The sequence below is a fragment of the Strongylocentrotus purpuratus genome, unplaced genomic scaffold (assembly GCF_000002235.5).
Source record: "Strongylocentrotus purpuratus isolate Spur 01 unplaced genomic scaffold, Spur_5.0 spur5_scaffold_3, whole genome shotgun sequence".
NCBI classification, from domain to species: Eukaryota; Metazoa; Echinodermata; class Echinoidea; order Camarodonta; family Strongylocentrotidae; genus Strongylocentrotus; species Strongylocentrotus purpuratus.
In genome coordinates, this window is record NW_022145609.1 from 2636706 (window position 1) to 2661655 (window position 24950).

Below are 24950 nucleotides of genomic sequence, written 5' to 3' on the forward strand. Positions count from 1 at the left end.
ATTACATGGTTCATGCTTGTACATGTACATGTATTAGCCAGTTAAATGAATAGACCTTGTGTATATTGTTTCCTCGACTTTTATGTAAAGATTAATTTAAAAAGACATTTTGTACGTAACAATTTTAAATTAATGAAATGACATTGGCCCTTGATGAATAATACAAATTGGTACAATATACAGATATATATATATATATCAGTAAAAAAAAAAAAGAACAAAAGCATAAACAAAGGAATACATACCATGTATGAAATGATTAATTGCTAGTTTTAGAACCCATTCTGTATCCATGTTTTTATTTTGACTGTTAAAGTGGTTGAAAAGAAAGCACACCATCTATATAGCTCTTGTACCTTTTCCTGAAAGTTGGTTTTCCATTCAGCTTTTGAATGAGAGTTTATAATGTAACAACCTGGTGTAATTACAGGTTTTAATGAACTAAATCCCTCATCCAGTATTTTGTTCCTTCTGGCCCACGATTGCTACTCGTTGCCCTAAGGTTCAAACAACCTAGAATCGTGATTTAAATTGCCCAACCCAAGGTAAGAGTCATGTTTCTCTACACTCCCTCAAGGCTCAAAGTAGAGTTCAGATTTAATTAGATTAACCATTGAAAGCGTTGCCCTGTTCACATGGATATATTATGTGTACTGTATGTTAAAAAGCAAGAACAGGTAGAATCTGGGGACCTTAAAGTTGCTTTAGAGACGTACTCGAGCGCTAACTTAAACACACCAGGCATTCAGAAACCCTGGAGCCTTGCTGTACCTCTTTTCCTATGCTGAATATATCTAGGAACATCATCACAAAATTTAGCGTGCATATGCCACCCTGCCAGCTTTCATTACATTCTTCATGATTTGTGTTGAAGAGATTGCAAACTGCATGTACTGTACATCTATCTTTTCATGTAGGCCTAGAATGTGTCTAGGGCAGGTAGCTAGCCCCTGTCAAGTCCCAGGCTTCGAGGATTACCCCCCCCCCCCTCCTAATGATGACGATGACCCCTCTTGGCCTGAATAAGTATCCCCAGACAACTAATTGTATGTACAAATGTATGTGCCCCTCGATCCACCCCTCTCCATTTCAATAACTACATACACAGTCTCTTTGTAGTTAATGTATATACCTGGTGGTACATACATGTACATGTATACAGTAACCATACATTTGTTGTCATCTCAATATCATATTTGTTGTAAGGGTAATTGCATCCCTGCCAACTGTTCTGATTTAAAGGTAAAGACCAGTATTGGAAACGCCCCAATTTCAAAAAATGAAATGGAAGCTCTCATTACCAATCATGTGAAAGAATATGTTTTGACTAATACATGATGATAAAAAATTTGCCGGGAAACCGCCTACTAATTCATATATTTGGTAAATTTGTTTCTCTCATGGTCTGTGAGAGATATAGGGTAGTCCCATATACATCTTTCTGTGTATAGTGCTTGTAACTTTACGAAGAATGGGCCAAATTTCTTATCATTTTGATGATTCCAGAACCTTGCAGATGCTAGATGCTAGATGATCAACCTTTTCTGATCGATTCCACAACGTTTCTTTCACAATGCAATCGCATGACCATAACTGGTCTTTACCTTTAATTTGAATATTCAGATTCTGATTTTTCAAAATTCTGAATGACCATTTATTTTCCAAGCCAGATTTTACTTGTACAAAAATGTACTAATAACTATCCTTAACCAGAGCCCATCATTTAATTTTGTTTTGCCCATAACACTTCAGCTTCAGGGGGTGGTGTCCCCTATACCCCTGCAGGTGCGCTGCCCTTGACCCCAGTGAGGTGTACGCCCCCAAACCCCGCTAAGGGTACATTTTTTCTTATTTTCAATTGTTGGCAGGTACTGGTATGTAATTGTTGTAGGGAGTAGTTGTCCGGTGAAGGGGGGGGGGGGAGGGGTAATTTTAAAAGATGTGTGTATAGTGGTGTGTGAGTGTGTGTGTATGAGGGTAGGTTGTCTTCTGGGTAGTTGTCATGGGGGTGATCTCAGGGAGTACATACACTGTGTGTGGGTAATATTACATGGACTCTAGAGTGAATTTGTAATGAATTACCTAGCTGTGAATGTGGACTGGGCAGAAGCTAGAGTGAAACCAATTTCAAGAGACCCTAAGGTGTGTAGCACTATCTCCTTGTTAATCATGATGTTACATCAGGATCTTATTTATTGGAATCTCTTCTCCAGAGAATCTGGCAGTGGACGGAAATCTAGTATTAGGACTGTACAGTTTTTGTGTACATACTAGTCAGGAAAGGATGATGGACATTTTGAAATGCCCTATACATGTACATGTAGATCTTACCCCTCTTTGCCATCTGAAACCGATTCTTCCATAACAGTTTCATTATCTTGATTTTATACAAAGTAATCTTGGAATGAATGATAAAAGGTTCTGAAGCCTCTTATAGAAATTTACATTAACTATGACCTTGACCAGTGCTGCCTATTCCATATCATTTTAAAGCATTTCCATGAAATTCAATAATTGCTACATTTACCTTGAAGTAGCATTCAATCTAACAAATTACCGGTACTTGATTTAGATTGAATCTTGAATTTACGAACAGTTTGCTTTAGCAATAACAACGTACTTGTTTCAAATTGAATCTTGAAATGAGTTCCTTGTGTATCTGCCCTTTCAAAATTGAATTTTTATTGCTTTTTGAGGCTTTGTGACACTTATACAAACCAATAAGGAGAGCAGGAAATGGGGGGGGGGGAGAGAAGAGAGAGAGAGAGAGAGAGACAGAGGATGAGGGAGGGAGGAAGAGAGAGAGAGAGAGAGAGAGAGAGAGAGAGAGAGAGAGAGAGAGAGAGAGAAATACATGTAGGGAGGGAGAGACAGAGAGACAGAGGGGGGGGGGGGGGGCATAGCATAGAGATGATATGAGATTTAATTTTTCCTTGTGATACAGTTATCACATTTTAATAGGTGACAAACAAGGCTACTGAAAGTGTCCTGGTTTCATTTTTTAACTCTTTGTGATCACGTTTTTAATCTTAATTTTTTCTCACATCGATAAACATTTAAACAATGATGAAGGCCTACATGTATGTATGTTAATAATCCATCTCATGCGATATGTACATCCTTCCGTCCTTCTTGGATCATCATAAATGATTGATTATGATATCTTCGTAATTAGGATGGCCTTGCTCACTTCCTGTCATGTGATGACGTCTAAAAGAGAAATGAAAGGCGGAAAAGAACGTTTGATCATGATTGAATTATGAAATGAGGCGTGAGCCAGGCTTAAGTGCTCTCTCTCACACATTCATAGAATATTATTTATGAAAAAATATTTGATCATATTTCCAAGAGAAAAAAATGTGGGTGGTAATTAATGAGAAGTGTGCTCGAGTGTATTTGGATATACATGTCATGTACAAGAAGATCATATATAAAATGAGAATAAACTAATTATTGAAAGTGTGCCGGAAGGTTAGGGGAGTGGGAGGGGAAATAAAAAAAACCCGGGGAAATAAAAAAAAACCCAGATAAATATGAAATACGGGGAAAAGAAAGCCATGCAAAATAAAAACTTTATTAATTCTGAAAATCTTGGATGAATATTGATGCAGGGATTCTCTTATTAGCAATTTGTTTCTGGTGAAAATATGGGCTCCTGGAATATTACTCTCTTTCATGGTTTCATTTTCAATATTTATCAGGAAAACTTACACATCAAACTTCATCTATGATTCTTACAGTGTATCTGCAGTAGTAGTTTTGTTACATGTATCTATTGCATCTACATGTACATGTTAAAAAAGATTAACAGATTATCCTTTTTTTTAAATAACATTAATTGAGAGTGTTTCTCTTGCTATCCATCGCCCTTTTTATTTCACCAATTATGTATTTCTGGATGTAAATAACCTTTTAAGTATTGTTTATTATTGGGATGATAGGAAAGTACTGGGCATTGATAATCCAGAATACACAAACTAATGCAATTTTCTTGTAGATTCTGAACGAACATAGGTGATTACCTTATCTTTGATAAAAAAAATAAAAAAACAAAAAACAAAATATCTGTTTATTACCTTTAATGCAATTGCTTTGAAATATAAAGCTCTGTCATTCCTCTTACCCTTCATGTTATCTCTATAAAAAAAACATCCTGGTGCGGAAAGAATGTTTCATCAACTGGTCATTCATTTGTAGATGAGGATAGAAGCAGGTAAATTACAATAGGCCGGTTTTCATCAGCTCGAGATTGCCGAATATCCTGCCATTTGAGCTATCCCGATCGCAAATTATCCAGTTAATTTGCGTCTTCATCAGCCTGAAGCTGTAATTAGCGGGATATTTGGTCGAGATAATCATCCCAAGATATCTTGGGCTAGTTTGCAAAATATTCAGCTATTTGGCAAACTATTCCGCTATTTTTCCGGTGCGTCTATGCGTGAACGCTGAGCAAAATATCTCGAGCTAATATCTCAAGCACGAGTTTCAAGTTTCGAGGTCAAGTCTCGAGCTGATGAACACGCAATTTGTAACTTCGGGATTATTTCCCAAATCAGAAATAGCGGGCTATTTTGCAATCTCGAGCTGATGAAGACAGGCCTAATGTGACGCACATGGTCGCTGCCGGCCTACATCGTGTAAGGCTCAAAGTAGAAGCAACAATATAAACAGATCTCTTAGTGATGAAAAATTGCTCTGATCTGCCACTTTCATCAAAATTCTATCTTCATGAGAACGCCAGAAGGGTTTCTGATCCCGGTGTAAGTCAATAAAGAGACCCTCGTGTGCACTTTACTATTGCGTTGCTCTAGATAGAGTATTGAATTGATCCATATTTTTATGTCTGTACGTCAACAAGGGAGTTGAGAACTGAAGTCTTATGGAATTGTAACTGTCACGGAAGGGGAAAGATGGCATAACTATAAAGAAACTAACATTTTATATCCAGATATTCTGTCTGCTGAGAGAAAAAAAGGGTATTATGATTATCTATAACAAGTTACTTTAAAGAGTAAACATATCTGTGCTGAAGAACTTGGTTAATGCCCCTACATGTATGCCTCTTTAATTGAGAAAGAGCAAGACATTAACATTTCCAAATATCTGTGTATTTTAAAATGTCTTATTAACAAACCTTCTTTTTGTTTTTTTCAGGTTTATGGGACTCTGCATCCATGAGGGCAGTCTTCATCCACTTTTAGAGGTAAGAAAGAGAAACATAGAGAAAGAGAAACAGATAGAGAGAGAGAGAGAGAGAGAGAGAGAGAGAGAGAGAGAGAGAGAGAGAGAGGAATAGAGGGGGAGGGGAGAAGATATTAGGGTATGAAGAAGGAAAAAGAGGAGAGGAAGAAAAGGGAAAAACCCAGATACATTGATTGCAAGAGGGTAATATAAGGTATTTATTTAAATAGGAAATATTTAGAACAGAGGAAGGAAGAGATAGAGAGAGAGAGACAGAAAAAAAGAAAGGGAGAGGGAAAGAGACAGAGAGAGAGACAGAGATATAGGAAGTGGATGGGAGAGATCCAGTGATAGAGACATGTACAGAGGAAGGCAGTAAGATGTGTGGAAGGAAGACTGGGAGTCACGAAGCAGCTTGACCATGGTAGAGTGCACATTTTCCATTTGAGAATATTTTCTTCGTTGGTAATCAAGAAAGATGATCTAGAAAGACACCCTAAGGAGTGTGACTGTGAGAGAAGCCTCACCCTCAGATAAATGCTCTTTGTATCATCTGAGGACCCCTCAAGAGATATCTTGGTGTGAAAATGCATTTGAAGAAGACGAAATTGCCATGGTAATGTGTAAATTTACATTTTAAAAGCAGAGAAATGTGAGACTTCCCTGATTAATGGCACTGAAAACATATGGAGAAAAAAGGGGGGGGGGGGGTGTCGTCACACTAAATTTATAGACATGAAATTCTAGCTCCCCATTAAGAATATGTGTTACTTAGTCCAGCTTTAAGCCCCTATTTTACTATTGTGGAAATGTTGGAAGGAACTGTACAGCGAAAAGGGTTGTGGGCTAATTCATCTTGCTTTCACTGGTTCAAACAACCAATCTACTGCAGGATAAACAATCAAGAATAATTTTTTTTCATAGCAATTTTCTCTCATAATACGATTCCCATACCAGAGCTCAAGATTAGCTTTAATGTTTCTTTACACATGAATTTCCTATGGTAGGATGTACACATCTGTCTTGTCCGGAGAACATTTGTCCTCTTGGCCTAGCCTGAATTGACCTCTGAGTGAAGTGTTTTGTATGAAGGTGCACAGTAGCACACAGGCTTGCTTGTAATGAGATCCGCTATCAAGGTGTTGATAGGGTAATGCATAATGGATAGCATCGGAATGCTATGGTGGTAATGAAGATGAGATTATACTGGACAGTGTCTATTGTACTATCATATGCAAGCTCATGCCCCCTATCTCTCTCTCCCTCTCTGTCACGCATCCCCCCCCTCTCTCTCTCTCTCTCTCTCTCTCTCTCTCTCTCTCTCTTTCTGTCTCTCTCTCTCTCTTTCTGTCTCTCTCTGTCTCTCTGTCTCTTTGTCTCTCTCTGTCTCTCTGTCTCTTTGTCTCTCTCTCTGTCTTTCTACTTTCTCTCTACTTTCTTTCTATACCTCATTTCTTTTACTTTCTGTTGTTCTATCAAAGACATACATTGTACAGTATCAAAGAGATATCTTGTTGGTTATTTCTTGCTCTTTGTTACCGGACAATACCGGTATGCACTCCCTCCTTTCTCTCTATCTCTCCTGCCAACCAAACTCTTTCTCTCTCTTTTTCTCTGCTCCCCTTCTGTAACTCTCTATTTCAATTTTCTCATTTTGTATGCTCTTTCTTCTCCCATCCTCTTTTCTTCACATATCCTTTTCACTTTCTTTCTTTCTCTCTCTCTCTCTCTCTCTCTCTCTCTCTCTCTCTCTCTCTCTTATTGTGTCTTTCTTACAAGTTACATTCTTTCCTCATCGTTCTCTCTCATCATGAATATATGCATTCAGTTCAGGAACTGAAAAGATGATTGCTTTTTCTAAAAATTATTTCCTGTCTATTGACAACAATTTTCACTATACTGGTAGTCGTAGGAATGAAGGAATTCAGCCCGCCCCCTTCACTTCCCATTCGTGTACATCCACATGACTTATCTCCCCCATCTCTTCAAGCTGTCCACACCTTCTGTTGCCCATCTGTGATGTTCTGCATTAGGCTCTTTCACACCCTTCCATCTATCTCATATCATTTGTCCTGTACATGTATCGGTATCTCACTATCTGTCGGTATTTTCACACAAGAGGAAATTGGTATAATGGAACATTTTACATAGAGATGCCTTTGGTAATTGCATAGTGACAGGATGAATACAAAGTCATGAGCTACGCATAGTCACTTAAAAATAAACGACTTGAAAGTTGTTTAACAATAACAGAATAGTGCTTATTGTATACAGTTTCCTTATTGAACAATGTTCACACAATATGATAATCTTGATTCTGTATACTGTAGATGTCTCTTTCAAAGTGATCTCCAAACCTTTGTGTACCACTGCTCCCAGGAGAGCTGTATCACACAAAACATAGTTTTTGTTGTCTGAATGAAGGTTTATCAGTGTCTCTTATCTTTGTCTGCACACTATTAAACAACTTTTGATGACAAAGATTTATGAGTACTAATGAGTGATTGTGAGCTAAAATATCAAGGGCAAAGCTATATATCACATCTTATGGTGCAATCACACTAGTGGGATATATTGATATAAAGGTATAAAGTGGACATAGAATATACCTGCTCTCATGTTTAGGTATTGATAATCAAGGTTATTTTCTCCAGCAGTGAAAATTATACTCCATTTATACATACATTACATGTCTTTATTATATCACTCATATGAAGTACTGCCTGTCCTTTTATCTAAAATATATGTCATCCTTTCATACAGTGCATATATTGTATTGGATTATTATTCACAGCTGACCTGATTTGATTATTATTTACATCTGACCTGATTAATTTACGATGCCCCCCCCCCCATAATTTGGATGAAAAGGAAGCATTTTCTTTCTTTTGTTGGCTTTTTTTGGGCTTCTTTTTGCAATCTAAATATTGTCATGTGCCCAACAGAAGGTTGTGAATTGATCTTCTCAGTCGGCTGCTGTTTTGATGTGTGATAGAAAAGAAGAAGAAGGATGGATGAGGTATGATTGTTAATACTACAGGTACATATATTCTTTGATAGAGATGGAAATGACTTCTGGTGATCACCATGAATATGTCATGCTGTAGACTATAAATTGTCCTTGTTTTCACAAAGTGACGGTAGTGAGGAAAATCGTAACGCAAAGTGAATGCAATTTTTTTTTTCACTACCGTCACTTCGTGAAAACAGCGACGAAATGTGTCATCTTTAAAATCAGCGACGAAATGTGTCATCTTTAAAATCAAGTGGTATATGTATATTAAAAGTTTTGAACTAAAAGATAACACTTCCTACATTGTAAGTGTCTGTCCCACAAACCTCTGTGATTGACTCAATATTTACAGTGAAACAAATGGGAAGGATGCCAAGATATTCAACCTTGTGAATAAAGGAACAAACCACACCAGAGACTAAACCAAAAAAAAGAAATTGTCACAAGAATAAATGGGAATCCCCTTCTATTCTTTACATTGGTCAACATTTCTTTTAGACTGAATCAACATCTCATAATGGTACATGTATCATCCCACGAGACATACATGTACCAAGAATAACACCGTCTCAAGGCAGGAGTAATTGTGAAATATCTCACTGGACCAGGACTTCCAAGGAATTGGGGAATTCCCTTCCAAAATATTCTAGGGTACATGACCGAGACAGTGTCTTCACTTGGAAAATACTTTCATTTCTCTGTATGAATTATGTTTTTGATCAATTTGTATTTGTAGTCACACTTAGTTCATCAACATTATTTTCTAGGAATGTATTAATGTAGGCCCCTACAACTTACAAGGGTATATTGTTGATAAAACAGGTGCAATGCAACTGTGGTAATTTTATGGAAAGACTCGTCCGCTTGCGTAATAATTCAGATGAAACAGACTGGAACGTTTTAATATTTGTTCTGTCAGTTGATCAAACAGTAGTCAAGGTTACACACTTGCCTACTTTTCAAAGTTACTAACGAAACCTTGATGACAACTATCTACAAATTTTGACAAGCGATATTGCTTTTTTTGCTAATAATAGAAGCAAACATAACAAGGAAAATGAAAATGAAACTTGACTGTGGCTTTGTTTTGGTGTGAGATTGGCCATGCATCATTAGGAAGGCCTGGGGAACTTTGAATGAATGCTCTCCTTCTCTCTCTCTCTCTCTCTCTCTCTCTCTCCCTTTATCTCTCTCTCTTTCTTTCACTCCTTTTCTCTATCTAAATGTATATCTCCCTCTGCTGTGAACCATCATTCAGTTTTGATTTTCCTAAATTAATTTCTGTTAATTCTAGCATGTTCCAAACTACACCTTTTGCATCCATGTTTTCTTTCAATACATTTGTATGAATACACCTGATAGTGGTGGAGTTGAACATACTGTACACTACCCAGTATGCTTGAAAGCTTGAAAGATATATTGATTTGTGATGCATGGAGAGAATCCAGATTTTTCAGAAATTGGCTATTGAAATGGGCAAATGGCCAATCACAACCAAAGAGGGAGAACACATCTTACCCCTCTCCACAGATTGATCTGTTCATGAGTTGACCTCCATCAGACAAGTGCCTGGTTAAAGATTCCCATATTTGTGTTCAGAGTATACCTTCGAGAAATCCAGGACCCTGTCTTACGAAGAGTCTCGATTGATCCAAACCAATCGCAAGTTTGCAGCCTCCTATCTCTTTTGTACCTAGTTGTTTATAACTTTGAGATTTCACAAACTTAACGTTTATAAAGGTAATGTAAAGTTTTGGGAAATTTTGAAAATTGGATGGATAGTAATTCTTTACAATTTTGATTTATTTGGATGCTCCTGTGAATGTAATATACGCACTAGAAAATTTAGACCGTAAAACACTTCTGCTTTCGAGAAAATGAATAATAACAAATTTACCGGTCCTCCCAGTAAATTTCAAATATCAAATATTTCAAATAGCGCATAAGACCATTCCATGGTAGCTGTGACCATTTAATTCTCAAAATCTCAAAATATGCAGTTCTGATATTTTCCAAACGGAATTAGCAAATCGGTCGATTGTTGTAAAGTAAATATCAGTCTTGAGAGGGCGCTTTACAACTTAAAGAGTTTATTAGTTACAATTTCATCACTCAATTTCATTCGAACTTGATTTCAACCGCGACAACAATCATTGAATATTTTAAAATCGCATATATGCTTCCAATATGTTCATTTGAACCAAACTCATGACCCCATACCAAAAATTTGTATTACCCCGGTACCTTAATATGACAGTCATGTGTGTACATGGCTATAGGTAATTTCAAGTGCAGGCCTAAGTGTTTTTAGATGCATGTTTTGTATCAAGGGAGGATTTGGGAGGATCAGAGGGTTACGGTAGTTAATGAGGGAAGTCAATATATACACTCCTTCATCTAAAGGTAGACCTATATAAACTTGATACTGTAACAGGTCAGATGGTGCCGGTTTGTGATGTAAACATAATCAAGAACCAACGATTTAATTCTCATTTAATCAAAGTTGGATGGATCACCTCCCTGGATGGATTTAGTGCCTTACTTAATCATTGTTTAAGCACAGAACTGTGGAATGCACTTTTTCTTTAAAATTAATCTCTATTTTCCCGAAATTAAAGACATATAATTAGGTATCATGTAGCATTAACTACAGCTGGATAATTATTGATTTAAACTGCACATCAAATGTAGTGATGCATAGAATTAAATAGTTTTCCATGAAAGGAAATTATTTGATCTCTATACCAAACCTTCTTAGAGAAACCAATCATATTGGAGGCCTGTACAATATAGGGATCAGGATTTTTCTCCATAAAGCTGTACTAACCCAACCAATGGAATTGTAAATTTCATATAAGTACCTGTGATATAGGATAAAAGTTTTCATAAATAACTCAGGCTGAGTATGTTTAGAGGTGAAAAGATCAGGTCAACTGAATCAAATAATATATCTTGAGGTCACTGTGCACAGATATATCTCAAACCACCAGGGATCTGGTCAAAACTTAATAAGAAGTAAATATGTCAAGTCATTCCTTGGAGAAGCAAAGTCCAATTTCAAAACTTCTAGTCTTGTTCTAGTCTGTTTTCCAGATATAGTGAGTTTTCCTTGCTATCAAATCTCAAGGGATATGCATTTCACCCTCACCTGCAGCATTTCCTCTCCATTTTTTAATATTTTTTTTATTTTAATTTATTTATTGAATAATTTATTTCAATTTTATTTATTATTTTTATTACTATTATTATACTTATTTTTAATTGTTTTGCGGGGGGGGGGGGGGGGGGGGGGGGGGAAGGAGGGATATATATATATATATATATATAAATTTTAAACATATTCACAAGTTAGAGTTTCAAACGGCTATGCAACTCTACAAATGTATTTGGACCTAGGCTATGCTGAATGCTGTTTTCATAAAGCTCGTTATGAGAGGAATGTCAAAATGAATTTGTAGGATTCCTGTCATGCTCGGAATGTTATCATGTCAGAGAGGGAAATATTTGTCTGTCTAGAGCGAGAAGGGTAATGACTGAAGAAATGCCCTCCTGGATGCAGTGGATGATTTTACTAGTAATGATTATTCAATTAACATTAATATTGATCATAAAAATGATAATGAAAATAATTATAATAATCATCATTATCGTCATCATCCTCTGGATTTATATAAATATATCTCAAAGCGTTTCATGCATTTTTTTAAAAATCCCAGTCGTCAGATTCATAGAGTTCATTTACTCACAATGGGCATGCACAATGTACACCATCTCCACTCCCTGTATTTTAGTCCTTTCATATCATTTGATATGTTTTCTATTAATTAACCTGGAACCTTATGTAACCATTGCATTTTTTTTTTTTTCCTTGTGATTGCCAGGATTTTATATTCTGATGATGAATTTCTGTTGATAAAAAGTATTTGTACAATTTCAAATAATTTTCATTTTGATTGAAATGGCATTTTCAAGTCAGTATGTGCTATGATACTCTGATTTCCATCTATTTAGATGTTGGTGAGAAGCAAGATAAAGTACATTGTAGATGCAGAGGATAGATAGAGAGGGGAGCTTGTGTAAGGGAAAGGGGGAGAGCACATACATGTATATGTAATGAACAAACTGCAAAGCCAGAAAGACACGATATGGAAGGCTAACGGCTCCCAGAGTTTTAATCAAAGTCCAATAAATTGCAAACAAGCCTGTATTGCATTGTAAATATACCTGCGTCAGTACCAGATAGTGACCAGTAGATCGGATAGGAGTATTTGATCAGTCCTTTCCTAACTGTCAACAAGGCAGTGTGTGTTATATTGACATTAATGCATGAGTCACAGTAGCTCCATGAAAAGATATATCTCAAGCTTAATTGAGTTATATTTCTATGGCCCTGTGGGTCATCTATAAAGATTACAAGTGTACACACAGTAGAAGTATATCAGGAGCTGCATTACACTGCAAGCACAAATCATAGATTTTTCTAACATTCCGATCAATCCCGTGTTTCAATTTAAGTTTTATGCTTACAACAGACAACCCTAACTATGTAATCTTTTATCAATATTGGTCTTCAAACACATTTTTTTTTTTTTTTCGGGGGGGGGGGGGGGTAAATCCTTGCAGAAGTGTGTCTTAAATGACATCCTCTTTCAAATAATTATGATACATTTTAAGTGAAATATTGCCATCAAATTTGTTGGGCTCCCAACACTTTAGAGGGGCTTTAATACAAGGTATCGTATTATTACCCCGGCTGTAGCCTACCGGGTACCCATTTATTCTACCTGGGTGGAGAATGGCAAATGTAGATTAATGCCTTTCCAAAGGACAGGACATTTATGTCTCCCCTATTAAAAATGATTACAAAAACAAACTCTGAAAATTGCAAATAAATTCTTATATCTCAGATGATAAAGAGGATGATGAATTACAAGTGACAGCTTTTCTTGATGAGAAGCCTTGTATATCCAGGTCAGGGTATTTCATTTCCTAAAGAATATATAGCATCATAATCAGTAGGGCCCTTTACCAGGATCACTTTCTAAAACTAATACTCTGATAACGATGTAATGAAGATGGATGTTTTTCTAATTATAGATCAACCAGGATATTAGATGCCGTATCAATCTGGAACAAACCAGCAAGGATAGGAAAGAGATTTCTAAAACTATTTATTCATTTCCTTCAACTTCAGGAAATCCAGTAGACTAGAATATCCAGTAACCTTTTCCTCTTTAAATTATTTAATTCATGATGACGCTTACATGTATGTCTCAATGGTAGAATCTGATTTGTTTGTTTAAATCTCAACTTATTGAATAGTATTAAGCCTGAGATACATGTACATGTACCTAGAATATAACTAATCTGAAAATGCAATTTAATCAAAATTAAATTGTCTCCAATGGTTTGAAAGTAACTGAAAGTGAGAGAACCTCATGCCTGCCCTTACCTAGTCAATGGAGCATTATTTCAAAGGTATACATGCATATAACACAGAGTTCAATACTTTAATATACATTTTACATCTTGTCCAATGGCTTCTTTAAATGATCAAGAAATGGTCTTATAATGTTAGTGGGGTAAAGCTTTCTAAGAGTGCAGAGAGACACTGTTTTCTCTGTGATTTGGGCTATATATACAAAAACTGAGTATCATTTTCATATTTGTTATTGACATGTTGGAAGGCAAATTAAAGGAAACAAAAGTTTAATAAAATTAAAACAAATAATATGTGATCTGAATAAAACCTTTAAAATGCCTTGGGCACAGATGGTTCCTGTCAGGAAATGTTTTTTGAAATATTAAATATCATGCTGTAATAAACACAAACATAACATAAACATAAACATGTACATGTTATTGACAAAACTAACTTTGACTATCGGTATATATGTAGGCTTCTTACACACCTTAGGGAAAGACAATCATTCTTTTAGTCAGACAAAATGAGGAAAGTGAACTCTCTATCGTAGGATGATTTTAAATTATCTCATATCCCACATTTTGATTAGTTTTACACTGGAGGGGCAAATAGAAAATTATATTATCAAAGGGTCCATAGATCTAGTGTATACAAACTCGTTAAGATACATGTAGTCCGCCCCCTCCCCTTAAGAATCTAGAGGAAATAATCAGCCCCCTAAAAATTTATCACACCCTGCAATAAAGCAGTCTTGCAAAAATAAATCTGCTCATAAATAGAAGCTTGCTGAGATCTGTAACTTGTGAAGATGCATGTGTCAAGTGATAAATTACCTCCACCCTTCCCTTCCTCTGGAAGAGTCTGGTTTCGATGGGGGACCTGGACATCCCTCTAGCATGGCTCAATCCCTAAAAGCTCTCGTGAAGAAGTTTTTGTGATTGATAGAATCGTGTAACCCTTGAACCCCTCCTGACAAAACAAAAACAATGAATGACCCAACAAAACACACCCACACTCACACACGCAAACAAGTAAAAATGAAAACAAAAAACACAGAAACAGGTCCAAACATTATAGAGTAATTAAGTGCAACATTTATTTGTTTTGTGTTGACCCAGAAAATAGCTTGAACGTTCTTATTGCTGTATGGCATTTTTCTTAGTTTTACTGTGTTCTATTCCAATTTATTGTTAAGCTTTCTTTCTACACTGGTCCTATAGTATACCAAGATACAATTTTATAAAGCTATTTTAAGTGGTGGCTTGAAACAAGAAGGTGCTTTGATCAGATCCATGTCCACCACAGATCAGTCATCGTATCATTTGACCCACACTAATGGGGCCGTGTTAATACCAAATATGTTTATTTCCTCTTCAAAATTGTGTGAAAGAGACATTATTTGGAATATTATCCAAGCATGTTTACAAAGATGGACCATATCATATGATGGCCATGAAATATTTGTTGGTCATATTGAACAAGAACCTGGATTGTTTGAAAGTGAGAATGATGATGTGTTCAAGGTATGTAATGGGTGAGTTTAGAATAGAAATATGAGGTCATTCTGGTGATGGATGAAATAGAGATCTTGTATAGAAATAGAGAAGGGGAGAATTAAAGGGGAGAATTAAAGGGAAGAGAAATAGGGAAGCACAGGGAATAAAGTGGGAGATGTAGGAAGATAGAGAAGAGAAGAGAAGAGAAGAGAAGAGAAGAGAAGAGAAGAGAAGAGAAGAGAAGAGAAGAGAAGAGAAGAAAAGAGATGAGATGAGAAATAGATAAAGAGTAACAGACAGTAGTGATGGACAGAGGGAAACAACATATTTACTGTTATCATGTGATCATGTTTACCTGCAATTCTCATCATTATTAAATGGAAACTCATAAAGATAATTTATATTTGTATAACTTTTAACTTATACATGTAGATTCCCTAATTTTTTGGTAAAGAGCTTGCAGTATCTTTTTATTTGTCATATACAGTGTACTGTGTGTTATAAAAAGTAACTACCCTATTTAGTGTTTTAAAACTATGAAGTGCAGTATGGTAATATCAGTTGTGTCTCAACCTTGTATAATTTCAGTTCGTCAATGGAGGAACGTTAACAGACCTGCTTTGTGACAACCAAGTTTACCTATCATGGATCGTAAGGATTAGCTTAGCGTCGGACATCGCTGGAGCTATGGCTTACCTTCACAAGAAAGCTATTATGCACAGGGATCTAACATCATCAGTAAGTTGGTTAAAAGGAGCAGGCTTGATACAAACAGGCGCCTGGGACATGTGCCCGAAATCAAAGTCTGGACCTAAATTAATTCCAAAAAATGCAACAAAGGACTGTATACTCCAGTATACAGACCTTTAAAAATGAAATTCAAACCCTGATTAAATGGGCACTAATTTACCTCTTTATGGTAGGTGGGCTTCAATAGAAGCAGACAAAATGAGAGGAACAGATATCAGAAAGAAGTTTAAGAAAAATTAGATGATTATAAGGGAGCCTTGAATATTTAAACTCAAGACCAGATCACTTCTGAATGGGGATTCCCTGTTAATGATGTGGTCATCAATGGGGATTCCCCATTAATGATGTGGTCATCATGAGTGATGTCATACAGGGAGAAATTCCAAAAGAATTGGGAATTTCAAATTATTTGTGTACACTATATTAAAAGGATTGAGTTTTCCTTGTACGACATCACACATCAAGTTCGAATTGCTATTTGGAGAATACCCATGGCAATGGTGATAGGAGCTTTCAAAAAGGTATAACTTTCTTATAAAATATGTCTGATTTGTTGCAAACCTAGATAGATCTGTTTTCACTGAGGCTACCTGCTTATGAAGGGTTGATTAATGTAATTCTTCGCAAGAGACATTAGATATTGTGAGCACAGGAAGAAATCCTGTATGTGATGTGAAAAAGTTCACAAACCCCATTTTAAAAGCATGTTTGGTTCATACAGTTATTAGATATATATATATATATGTGTTATATTTTCGGGAGATACGACTTAAAATAGTTGGGAAAAAACACATTATGAATCTTCTTTGAACCTTTGTAAATTAGAGCTTTTGTATAGATAAATTCCCAAAGTCTGTATTGACTGTCATATTCATCTTTTCAAAACAATTTCCTCCCCTTTTCTAGCGTATGAACAATTTCAGGTTTGCTCTGAAGTTCAGAAATATATCATTGAGAGGCAGAAAATGTATTATATTTTAGAGGCAAAAGAATTCATTATTTTAGAAATACACATTCCTCTTCCTGTTTTGGATGGACAAAACTTGTTTACAGAATGACAATAAACAATTATCTATTGTGTTTGTTACCTGATTGCTTCCAGATCCACCATGCTTGATTAATTATCTCATTAATATGCTATGTGCAGTTCTTTATGCAGTATCATGTTATGGGAGTGAAACAGTTACACAAAGTCTATAGTCCAAGTCAATGATTAGGAACATGTATTTCCCAGTTAAATGTACAGGAAAAGAGGCGTGATGGCTTAGTGGTATAGCAGTATTCTCGTAATGGGGAGGTCCTGGGTTCGAAACCAAGTCGATGTGCTTGTGCCCTTTGGTAAGGCATGAGTCATTACTAAATCCCTCAGAGAGGACTTAAAGCCGGTGGTTCACCGGTTGCTTTCTAACGAACATACACATGCTTGTTTTAGCAGTCAGGTAAAACAAACAAACAAACAAGGTTCACACATGTTAAACACTAAAGGCAGGAAAATAGGAATCACTACCCCAAAACAGTATTGGGCAGCAGTTAAGATACATGTAATATTTTGTAGAAGGCATGTTTGTTATATTGCTTGTTGTTTCTGTAGTAAGTCTTGCAGAATCTCTTTTAATATCATTCTATATATACAATGCTAGTATACATATTCACTTCCTCAGTCATTAAGAGAGATGAAACTGGAGCTTTATGTTACCTTGAATCAAGATCTTGAGTACTTGAAATACAATCCTTTAAAGAGGGTTTGGTACATATCTGTAGTATCCCACCCATAAGTTCAACAAGTTTACAATCATACATCCTTCTTGTAAAGATATACATATGGTTTTGAAAATAAGGATATTTTGATAAGATCTAGTCATGTTTACTAGGATATGAATCTTGAGTCAGAAATAAAGATCTTCACAGCTTGGATACAAATTGAAACTAACAGGATGTCAGTAATTGATTAGTGAAACTTGCTACTCTCAGCATATACATGTATGAAATATACCAGTATAATTATCCATCATGATTAATGTTACCATTGTTGTTTTCACTGCCAAGAGGTCATTGGTTCTAGGCCACATAGTTTCATTTTCATCCTCATTAATAAAAGCTCTTCAGATATGATGTTTACAATCACCACCAATTTATTATTTTTATTTATTTTGGTAACTTGTTAAAAAACAAAAAAATGACAACTGCACGCAGCAAAGGTCCTATGTGTATTCACTAAGATCAGCATTACAAGATGGGAGATGCGAAGCATGACATACTTTAATTATCTTTGTTTCCTATTTCTTACAATGTTATCCATAATATTTTAAGAGTGAAACAATTTAACTTTGATTTATGTTATTATGCTATACCTGCTGTAGTGTATAATCGGAATGATTTTAAATTGAAAGCTTGAATACCTATTAGTGTACGAGGTATTCAATATGTGGGCCTCATTTTTAACATTAATTTATTCATTTTTGCTCTCTCTCTCTCTCTCTCTTCACAGAATGTTCTAATCAAGAGAACTGGTTTGGACATGAAGGCCATTATTTGTGATCTGGGACTCTCTTGCAGGTTTCCAAGGTAACATGAATCATAACAATCTCATCATCTATAAGATCATGTATATGAAAGGTGAATGCATTGTTGATCTGAAGTCATGAGTAATTCCTCACATTCTGGCCGGGCTGATGAAACCAAAATCCCAGATGACAAAAATCAGAAAAACCAAAGTCTTACCCCAAATCCTCTTCCTAGTTTTGAAACAATGCAAACAATTACAGCCACAATCCCACAATAATAATTGACTCATGAAATTTAGTCTTTAATAACACATGTTGTTACATGGAATAATGCCTTTATCTTTGTAATGATTCCAATTTATAATCCCCTTTCACCTACAACTGTTTAGTAAAGAATTCCACTTTATTTATACAATTGAAATAGCTTGTTTAAGCTCACTTTACATACTTTTAATTGTTTTGTCTTTACAAGCTTTACTGCGTCTGTGAATAAATGAGCCAGCTTTCATGAGATTAAACTGAAATTTGACCTGACAATACAGACTTTATATATTTTCTCCTCCTAATAATGTTCCTTAACTCCAAATGATTCTACGCCTTCTAACCGAAATGTAAATCACCTAAATTACATTTGATTCCATATATGATTCAAGTGAGATAGATAAATGGCAATGTGTGTAGGATAATTAATGTTAACACTAATGTACATGCATTTGTTTAATAAGTCCATTGTTCTGAAGCCTTTCCATCGCTATTTGATTGTCAAGGCCATATACTGCCATCATAAATCAGCTGACCGACCGATTAGCCTTAAACCACTTCCCTCTCGATCAGTCAGGTCATTGTATACTAGGTCATTTAGCAGAGGTCATTCATTCACGGAAGGTCAAAGTCTTAGATTGTAAGATGAGACATGTTCATCTTTAGATCAATTATTCATACTCATTTTAATCATCATAATGATTGTTTCTTGTAAAGCGAAACCAAACAAGAGTGCTCATGTATTGCGATTCTGCATTTTGTAATGCATGCTCTCCACTCTCCTGGGAAGCATAGTGCCACGTCTATAGAGGTGGCACAGGGATATTGATTTCATGATCTATTAAAAAATGTTGTCATTATTTAAGCAACATGAAAGGGTACTTTTAATGGAAATAAGCTGGTAGATGAATGTCTGTCTAAGTCCCACTACAGTAACAATAGCTTTCTATCCCCTTGGTGAATGATGATATTACATTACAAGCTATTCATTGCCAATTTAATGTTGTTCTTCTTTGCTTTTGAATGCCAGAAAGTGCAAATTACCTCCATATTTATCACTTATGTCAACCTGACAATATGCTACAGGTGTCTGTTCTGATGCCATAAGAAATTGGATGAGTAATATATGATAGTATGTGATGAGGCAAAGAGGTTGGTTCAAGATGGAAATACTTGTAGAGGCAATTTTTTGAGAAGATAATGTAGTATGTATAAATCTTTGGACATATTGTTATTAAAGATGATCTGCTGCAATTCGTAATTTGTGTATCTTTTTGTTTTGTTCCATTTAGGGAGTTGTCTAGTCTGAAGTCCCCGGTAGGAACTCCATTCTGGATGGCCCCAGAGTGTTTGCACTACAAACCATATGATGAGAAGGTGAGATATACCCGACATAGCAACAAATCTAAGAAAAGCATTGCAATGAAAATAATTCACTTTGTGATCATTGATTTCTTAATGGTAATAAATTTTAGTAGTTTTCTGAAATCTGTTAACTTATCAATAGGTTAGTAAAAATTTATATAAACACACTGTACTAATATTGTAGTTGAATGAATGATAGATGTGTTAAACATTAGCTTCAGTTCTGGTAATGATAGAAAATAAATTCTCACAGAATCCAACAAAACTTACACTGAATGTTCAAGATTACAAATAAATGACATGTGCCAAACGACTTTGGTAGAAATGTATAGGGGCCGAGTAATGAGCATAGAAAGATAAGGAAATCTGGTAAGTCGGCCCGACACCGGCCATGTGCTTAAAATAGCTCACTATGTGCAAATGTGAGTTGTATTTTTTATTGAAGATGATTCCCAGGAAGTTTTTGTGAGGTTGTTTTTATTTTACTGGTTCAAACAATCAATCTACTGCAGGATAAATAATCCAGAATGAATTATCACCATGTTCTCTGAACATACGATGCCCATACCAGAGCTCAATATTGGCGTTAAAATGTTTCTTGTATCTAATACCTATGAATGTCTTTGTCTTTCCTCCCTCTCCTTAGATTGATGTCTTCTCATTTGGCATATGTTTGTGTGAGATGATAGCAAGAGTAACGGCAGATCCTGATGAGCTTCCAAGATTAAATGTATGATCATCCTTCCTTTCATACCAAACCAATCAATATGTTAGTTCCGGCTAAGGGTTGCTTTAAGTTACATTTTGTTGAAACGCCAGATAATGTACTTACTCCTCTTTTATATATTATTTATATGGGGATATTTCACCTTAAAGCTAAAGACCAGTTATGGTCATGCGATTGCATTGTGAAAGAAACGTTGTGAAATCGATCAGAAAAGGTTGATCATCTAGCATAGATGTACTGCAAGGTTCTGGAATCATCAAACTGATAAGAAATTTGGCCAAGTCTTCATAAAGTTAGAAGCACTGTACACAGAAAGATGTATATGGGACTACACACACATGCGCGACACGTGCATTTCATATCTCTCAACAGGCGAGAGATACACTAATTTACCAAATATATTTTTCACAACATAATAAATACTACAATTAACCTTCATTAGTTACCATTAAGTTTGTAAACATTGATTATAACTAAATTTTCATGAGAGATGAAATCAGTGTTTTACGGTATCAAAGACCACAACTCATAAGCCCATTTTGACTATCAATAAGAAATATAAGCTTCACTCACTAATGTACTACAATTAAGATGCTCAAAAGTGTCTTATGGCATTGTCAGGGTTAAACAAAGCTAAGATCAGCAATGTGGCATGAGAGAGAGGCAATCGAGCTCTCTGATCCTGATGTAGACATGATTTAGGCTTGGTATCCTTTTATTTCGGAAGTGGGTGTAAGCCAAGCTTAAGGTGCTGCATTTCAAACCTAAAATATGAAAACATATTAAAGGAAGTGTGCTTCCTTCCTATGTGGTTTCACAGCTCGAGTACCCTAGGAATAGTCGACCTTGAAAATAAAGACTTTTTCCTGATGTTCTGTGAAAGTTTGTTTTCCTTGCTTGTTGATTTTTGAAAGACAAAACTAGGATTAAGTTTAGAGGATGAGGCTAGAGCCAGTTTCATATCAGTGAGTATGAAATCAAATGCTGGTAAATTACAGCGCAGGAAGTAGGCTGGATAATAAATCATTTTCATGTCGTCTGTTTGGAGCAAAAAGGCCAATATTTTCCTCAGAATTAATGCCTTTCCTGCTGCAAATATACAATATCTTCTTTTCTAACCTGGATTAGGGAGAATTATCCAGAGATATATTGAGAATGCCTCTATTGGTTCTTGCTGATGGAATGCATGTCCTGCATTTCTTCCCGACTTCAAATCATACCTCTCTTTCACCAGACTTGCAAATACCAATTTGGGCAATACCATCATTGCCCAATGTATATGTTGGCACCACTGAAGGGAAAAGAGATTTGAACACACACATGATGCAAGAGGAATATACTCATGGAATTGAAAAAAAATAAAGATTTAGCCTAACTATAAGGAGGCAGATTATTTTGAAGACGAAGAAGAGATCTTAAGACTATGATATCCATTGGGAATATATGTTTAGAAGAGACACTAAGTGAAGAAAGAAAAGCAGGAGGAAAATTGACCAATAGAAAAATAAAAATTACTTTTGTGCTTCATATTTGATTTGGAACCGATAGGTTTATTGATTTGGACATATCCCCTTTTGGATGTCTACCCAATCATATTGAAAGTGTGTCGACCTTTAGCTGTCAGTTATACAGTTCCCACAAAATGAAATCCATGTCGTGTTATTGCGAAGGTAGAGGAAGGAAAGTGTTACTCATTTCATTGCTCAAATTGAAAAAGGGAAAGGGCAAGGGTATGATTCTTGGCAGAGCATTTCATCTCTCAATTTAGAATGTAGCCTATTGGGTATGAGATTTCATTTCACGGCTCTCTTGATTCCTCAGAATCAGAATATTCAGTAGACTTTCAAGGGAGACTTTACTTGAGAGATTGCAAAATGGCTCAATGCCATTTAGGCATGGAAGAGTGGATTGCAAAGCTTTGTCTATGGCATTCGCGGTGTAAGTACAGTGTAATCATGACGTAGATGTAAAAGTATTATGTACACTGTAAGCTACATAGCTTGTTCACTGTGTAGTCTATGAAAACATTTTAAGATATTAATATATTTCAATGAAATCTCTATATTGTAAAGAATAATGACAATCTTTTTCTTGCTTTGACTCTCTCTCTCTCTCTCTCTCTCTCTCTCCCCTCCCCTCCCCTCCCCTCCCCTCCCCTCCCCTCCCCTCCCCCCTCTTATCTTCCCTCTCCCTCCTCTCTCTCTCTCTCTCTCTCTCTCTCTCTAATAGGACTTTGGTCTAGATGAAGTAGGCTTCCAGTCGATCAGTTCAGGCTGTCCAGAGCCTCTCTTAGAACTAGCTTTTTCCTGTTGCAAGGTCAGTATCTTGTCATCCACCATGTTACAGAGTTTTTTTTTATAACATCTATTAAAGGTATTACAAAGTTTTGGGAATTTTGAAAAATGGGTGGATAGTGATTCTTTACAATTTTGATATATTTGGATGCCCCTGTGGATGTATTAAAAACACCAGAAAGTTTAGCCCCTAAAACACTTCTGCTTTTGAGAAAAATTGAATATAAAGATTTACCGGTGCTCCTGGTAAATTTTAATAAATTTCAAATAGCTCCTCCGGCCGTACAATGTTAGCTGCAACCATGAAAATCTCAGAGTATGTAGTTGTGGTATATAATTTCTAAACGGGAATAGCTAAACGGTCGATTTTAGTCAATAAACATTGTTTTATAGCTTAATTAATATCTTGACCTTGAGAGGGAGCTATTCAACATAAAGTGTTTATTATTTCCAATTTCATAACTTAAGAGTCGATTTCGACCGCGACAACGATCACTGAATATTGTAGGATCGTATATGCTTCCAATATATTCATTTGAACCAAATTCATGACCCCATACCAAAACTTTGTATTACCTTTAAGAGCCATATATCGCCGTCAACAGATAAAAAGCAGACAAAAACGAAAAAGAAAAAAAATATTTGTGACAGTGCGAGATAAATCTGACAAACATATTTTTTTATTGTTTGTTGTTGGGAGGGGGGGTTGCTTGATTACATATGAATTGATTTCTCTGGAGAGCATTCCTTCATATGTTATGAACAAAATAAGTCTGAACTATATAGATGATAGGACCTTTGAAAAAATATCAAAGAAATTTGAATCAATTGTAACTTTGTGAGTGTGAAATCTTGCAGCCCACATCCTTTCGGACATATTTTTCTACAATCTTTAATATCAAAGTTCAATTGTACCTGAAAGTCAGTGTACACAAACAGTGTCAGTGAAGCTTCTAAATTTGTATTCTAGATTCTGATTTTTTTGGGGGGAAAGGTATCAGGACCTATTGGATGATTTATGGACTATAGATCATGAGGTACGGGGTATGGATCCCAGCCTTTCATTCCTGTTGTTTAGTAAGACATTAATTTACAATTGCCAGTCTCCACCCAGGTGTGGATGGGTGCCTGATATGCTTGTTACTTTGGCGGCTCAGCTATAACCAGGGTAATAAGGTCTAAGCACCGCGAGCGTCACTGTGTGATGGATATTAGCGCTATTATGAAGCTGTTCTCATTATTACTACTACTATTCTTCATGACATGACTCAACCTTATTCAGTCAAACCTGTCTATAGCGACCACCCAAGGGAAACACAAAAAGTGGCCTTTGTAGACAAGTAGTGTTTGTAGACAAGTTCCTTCAGTGCATGTTTAATGAGAAACCATTTTCAAGGGAACCCAAAAAACTGTGGTCCTTGTAGACAGGTGGTCACTAAAGCAGATTTGACTTTATATCTTCTGTGGGATATTTTGATTCATGGAGATTGTTTTGATTATAACTTACATTACAGATGAATAAGAACAGTAGACCAGCGTTTGTAGATATTGAGTTTCAACTGCAGCATATCAAGATCAAGCTTGGACGGAACGACAGGCTGATGACGGACAAAGGTTTGTTGACGCTTTATTCATTTCATTCTACCTGGGTGGTATCAGTATATTTATGTACCAGCTTGGATTACTTTTATGTTTCATCTGAGTAAGGAAACTATTGTCGAGCCAAACATGGTATGAAAATGGGGAAAATCTACTTCTTGAGCTTGGAAGACTAAAAACATCAAAATAATGCTGATCTTGGAATTACTCAGAAAAAAATTCAAATTTGGTTTTGCAAAATATATATAGATTTTTTAATTTTGTGAAATTTGAATTGATCCATTTGGATTTGTTGTTGTTGGTTGTTCTGCTTTTACATTGCACAAAAGAAAGGG

General features: G+C 35.9%; 1 protein-coding gene across 1 annotated transcript in view; it reads left to right on the top strand.

Moving 5' to 3' along the window:
* The window catches only part of LOC105441720 (dual specificity testis-specific protein kinase 2-like), a 38360-nt gene that overhangs the window by 8794 nt on the left and 4616 nt on the right, over window positions 1-24950 (top strand). The window contains exons 3-9 of the mRNA XM_030996082.1: window positions 5155-5203; window positions 15704-15853; window positions 18354-18430; window positions 19923-20007; window positions 20642-20725; window positions 22952-23038; window positions 24531-24630. Coding sequence (XP_030851942.1) covers window positions 5155-5203; window positions 15704-15853; window positions 18354-18430; window positions 19923-20007; window positions 20642-20725; window positions 22952-23038; window positions 24531-24630 — 632 coding nt within the window. The remainder of the gene's footprint in view (window positions 1-5154; window positions 5204-15703; window positions 15854-18353; window positions 18431-19922; window positions 20008-20641; window positions 20726-22951; window positions 23039-24530; window positions 24631-24950) is intronic.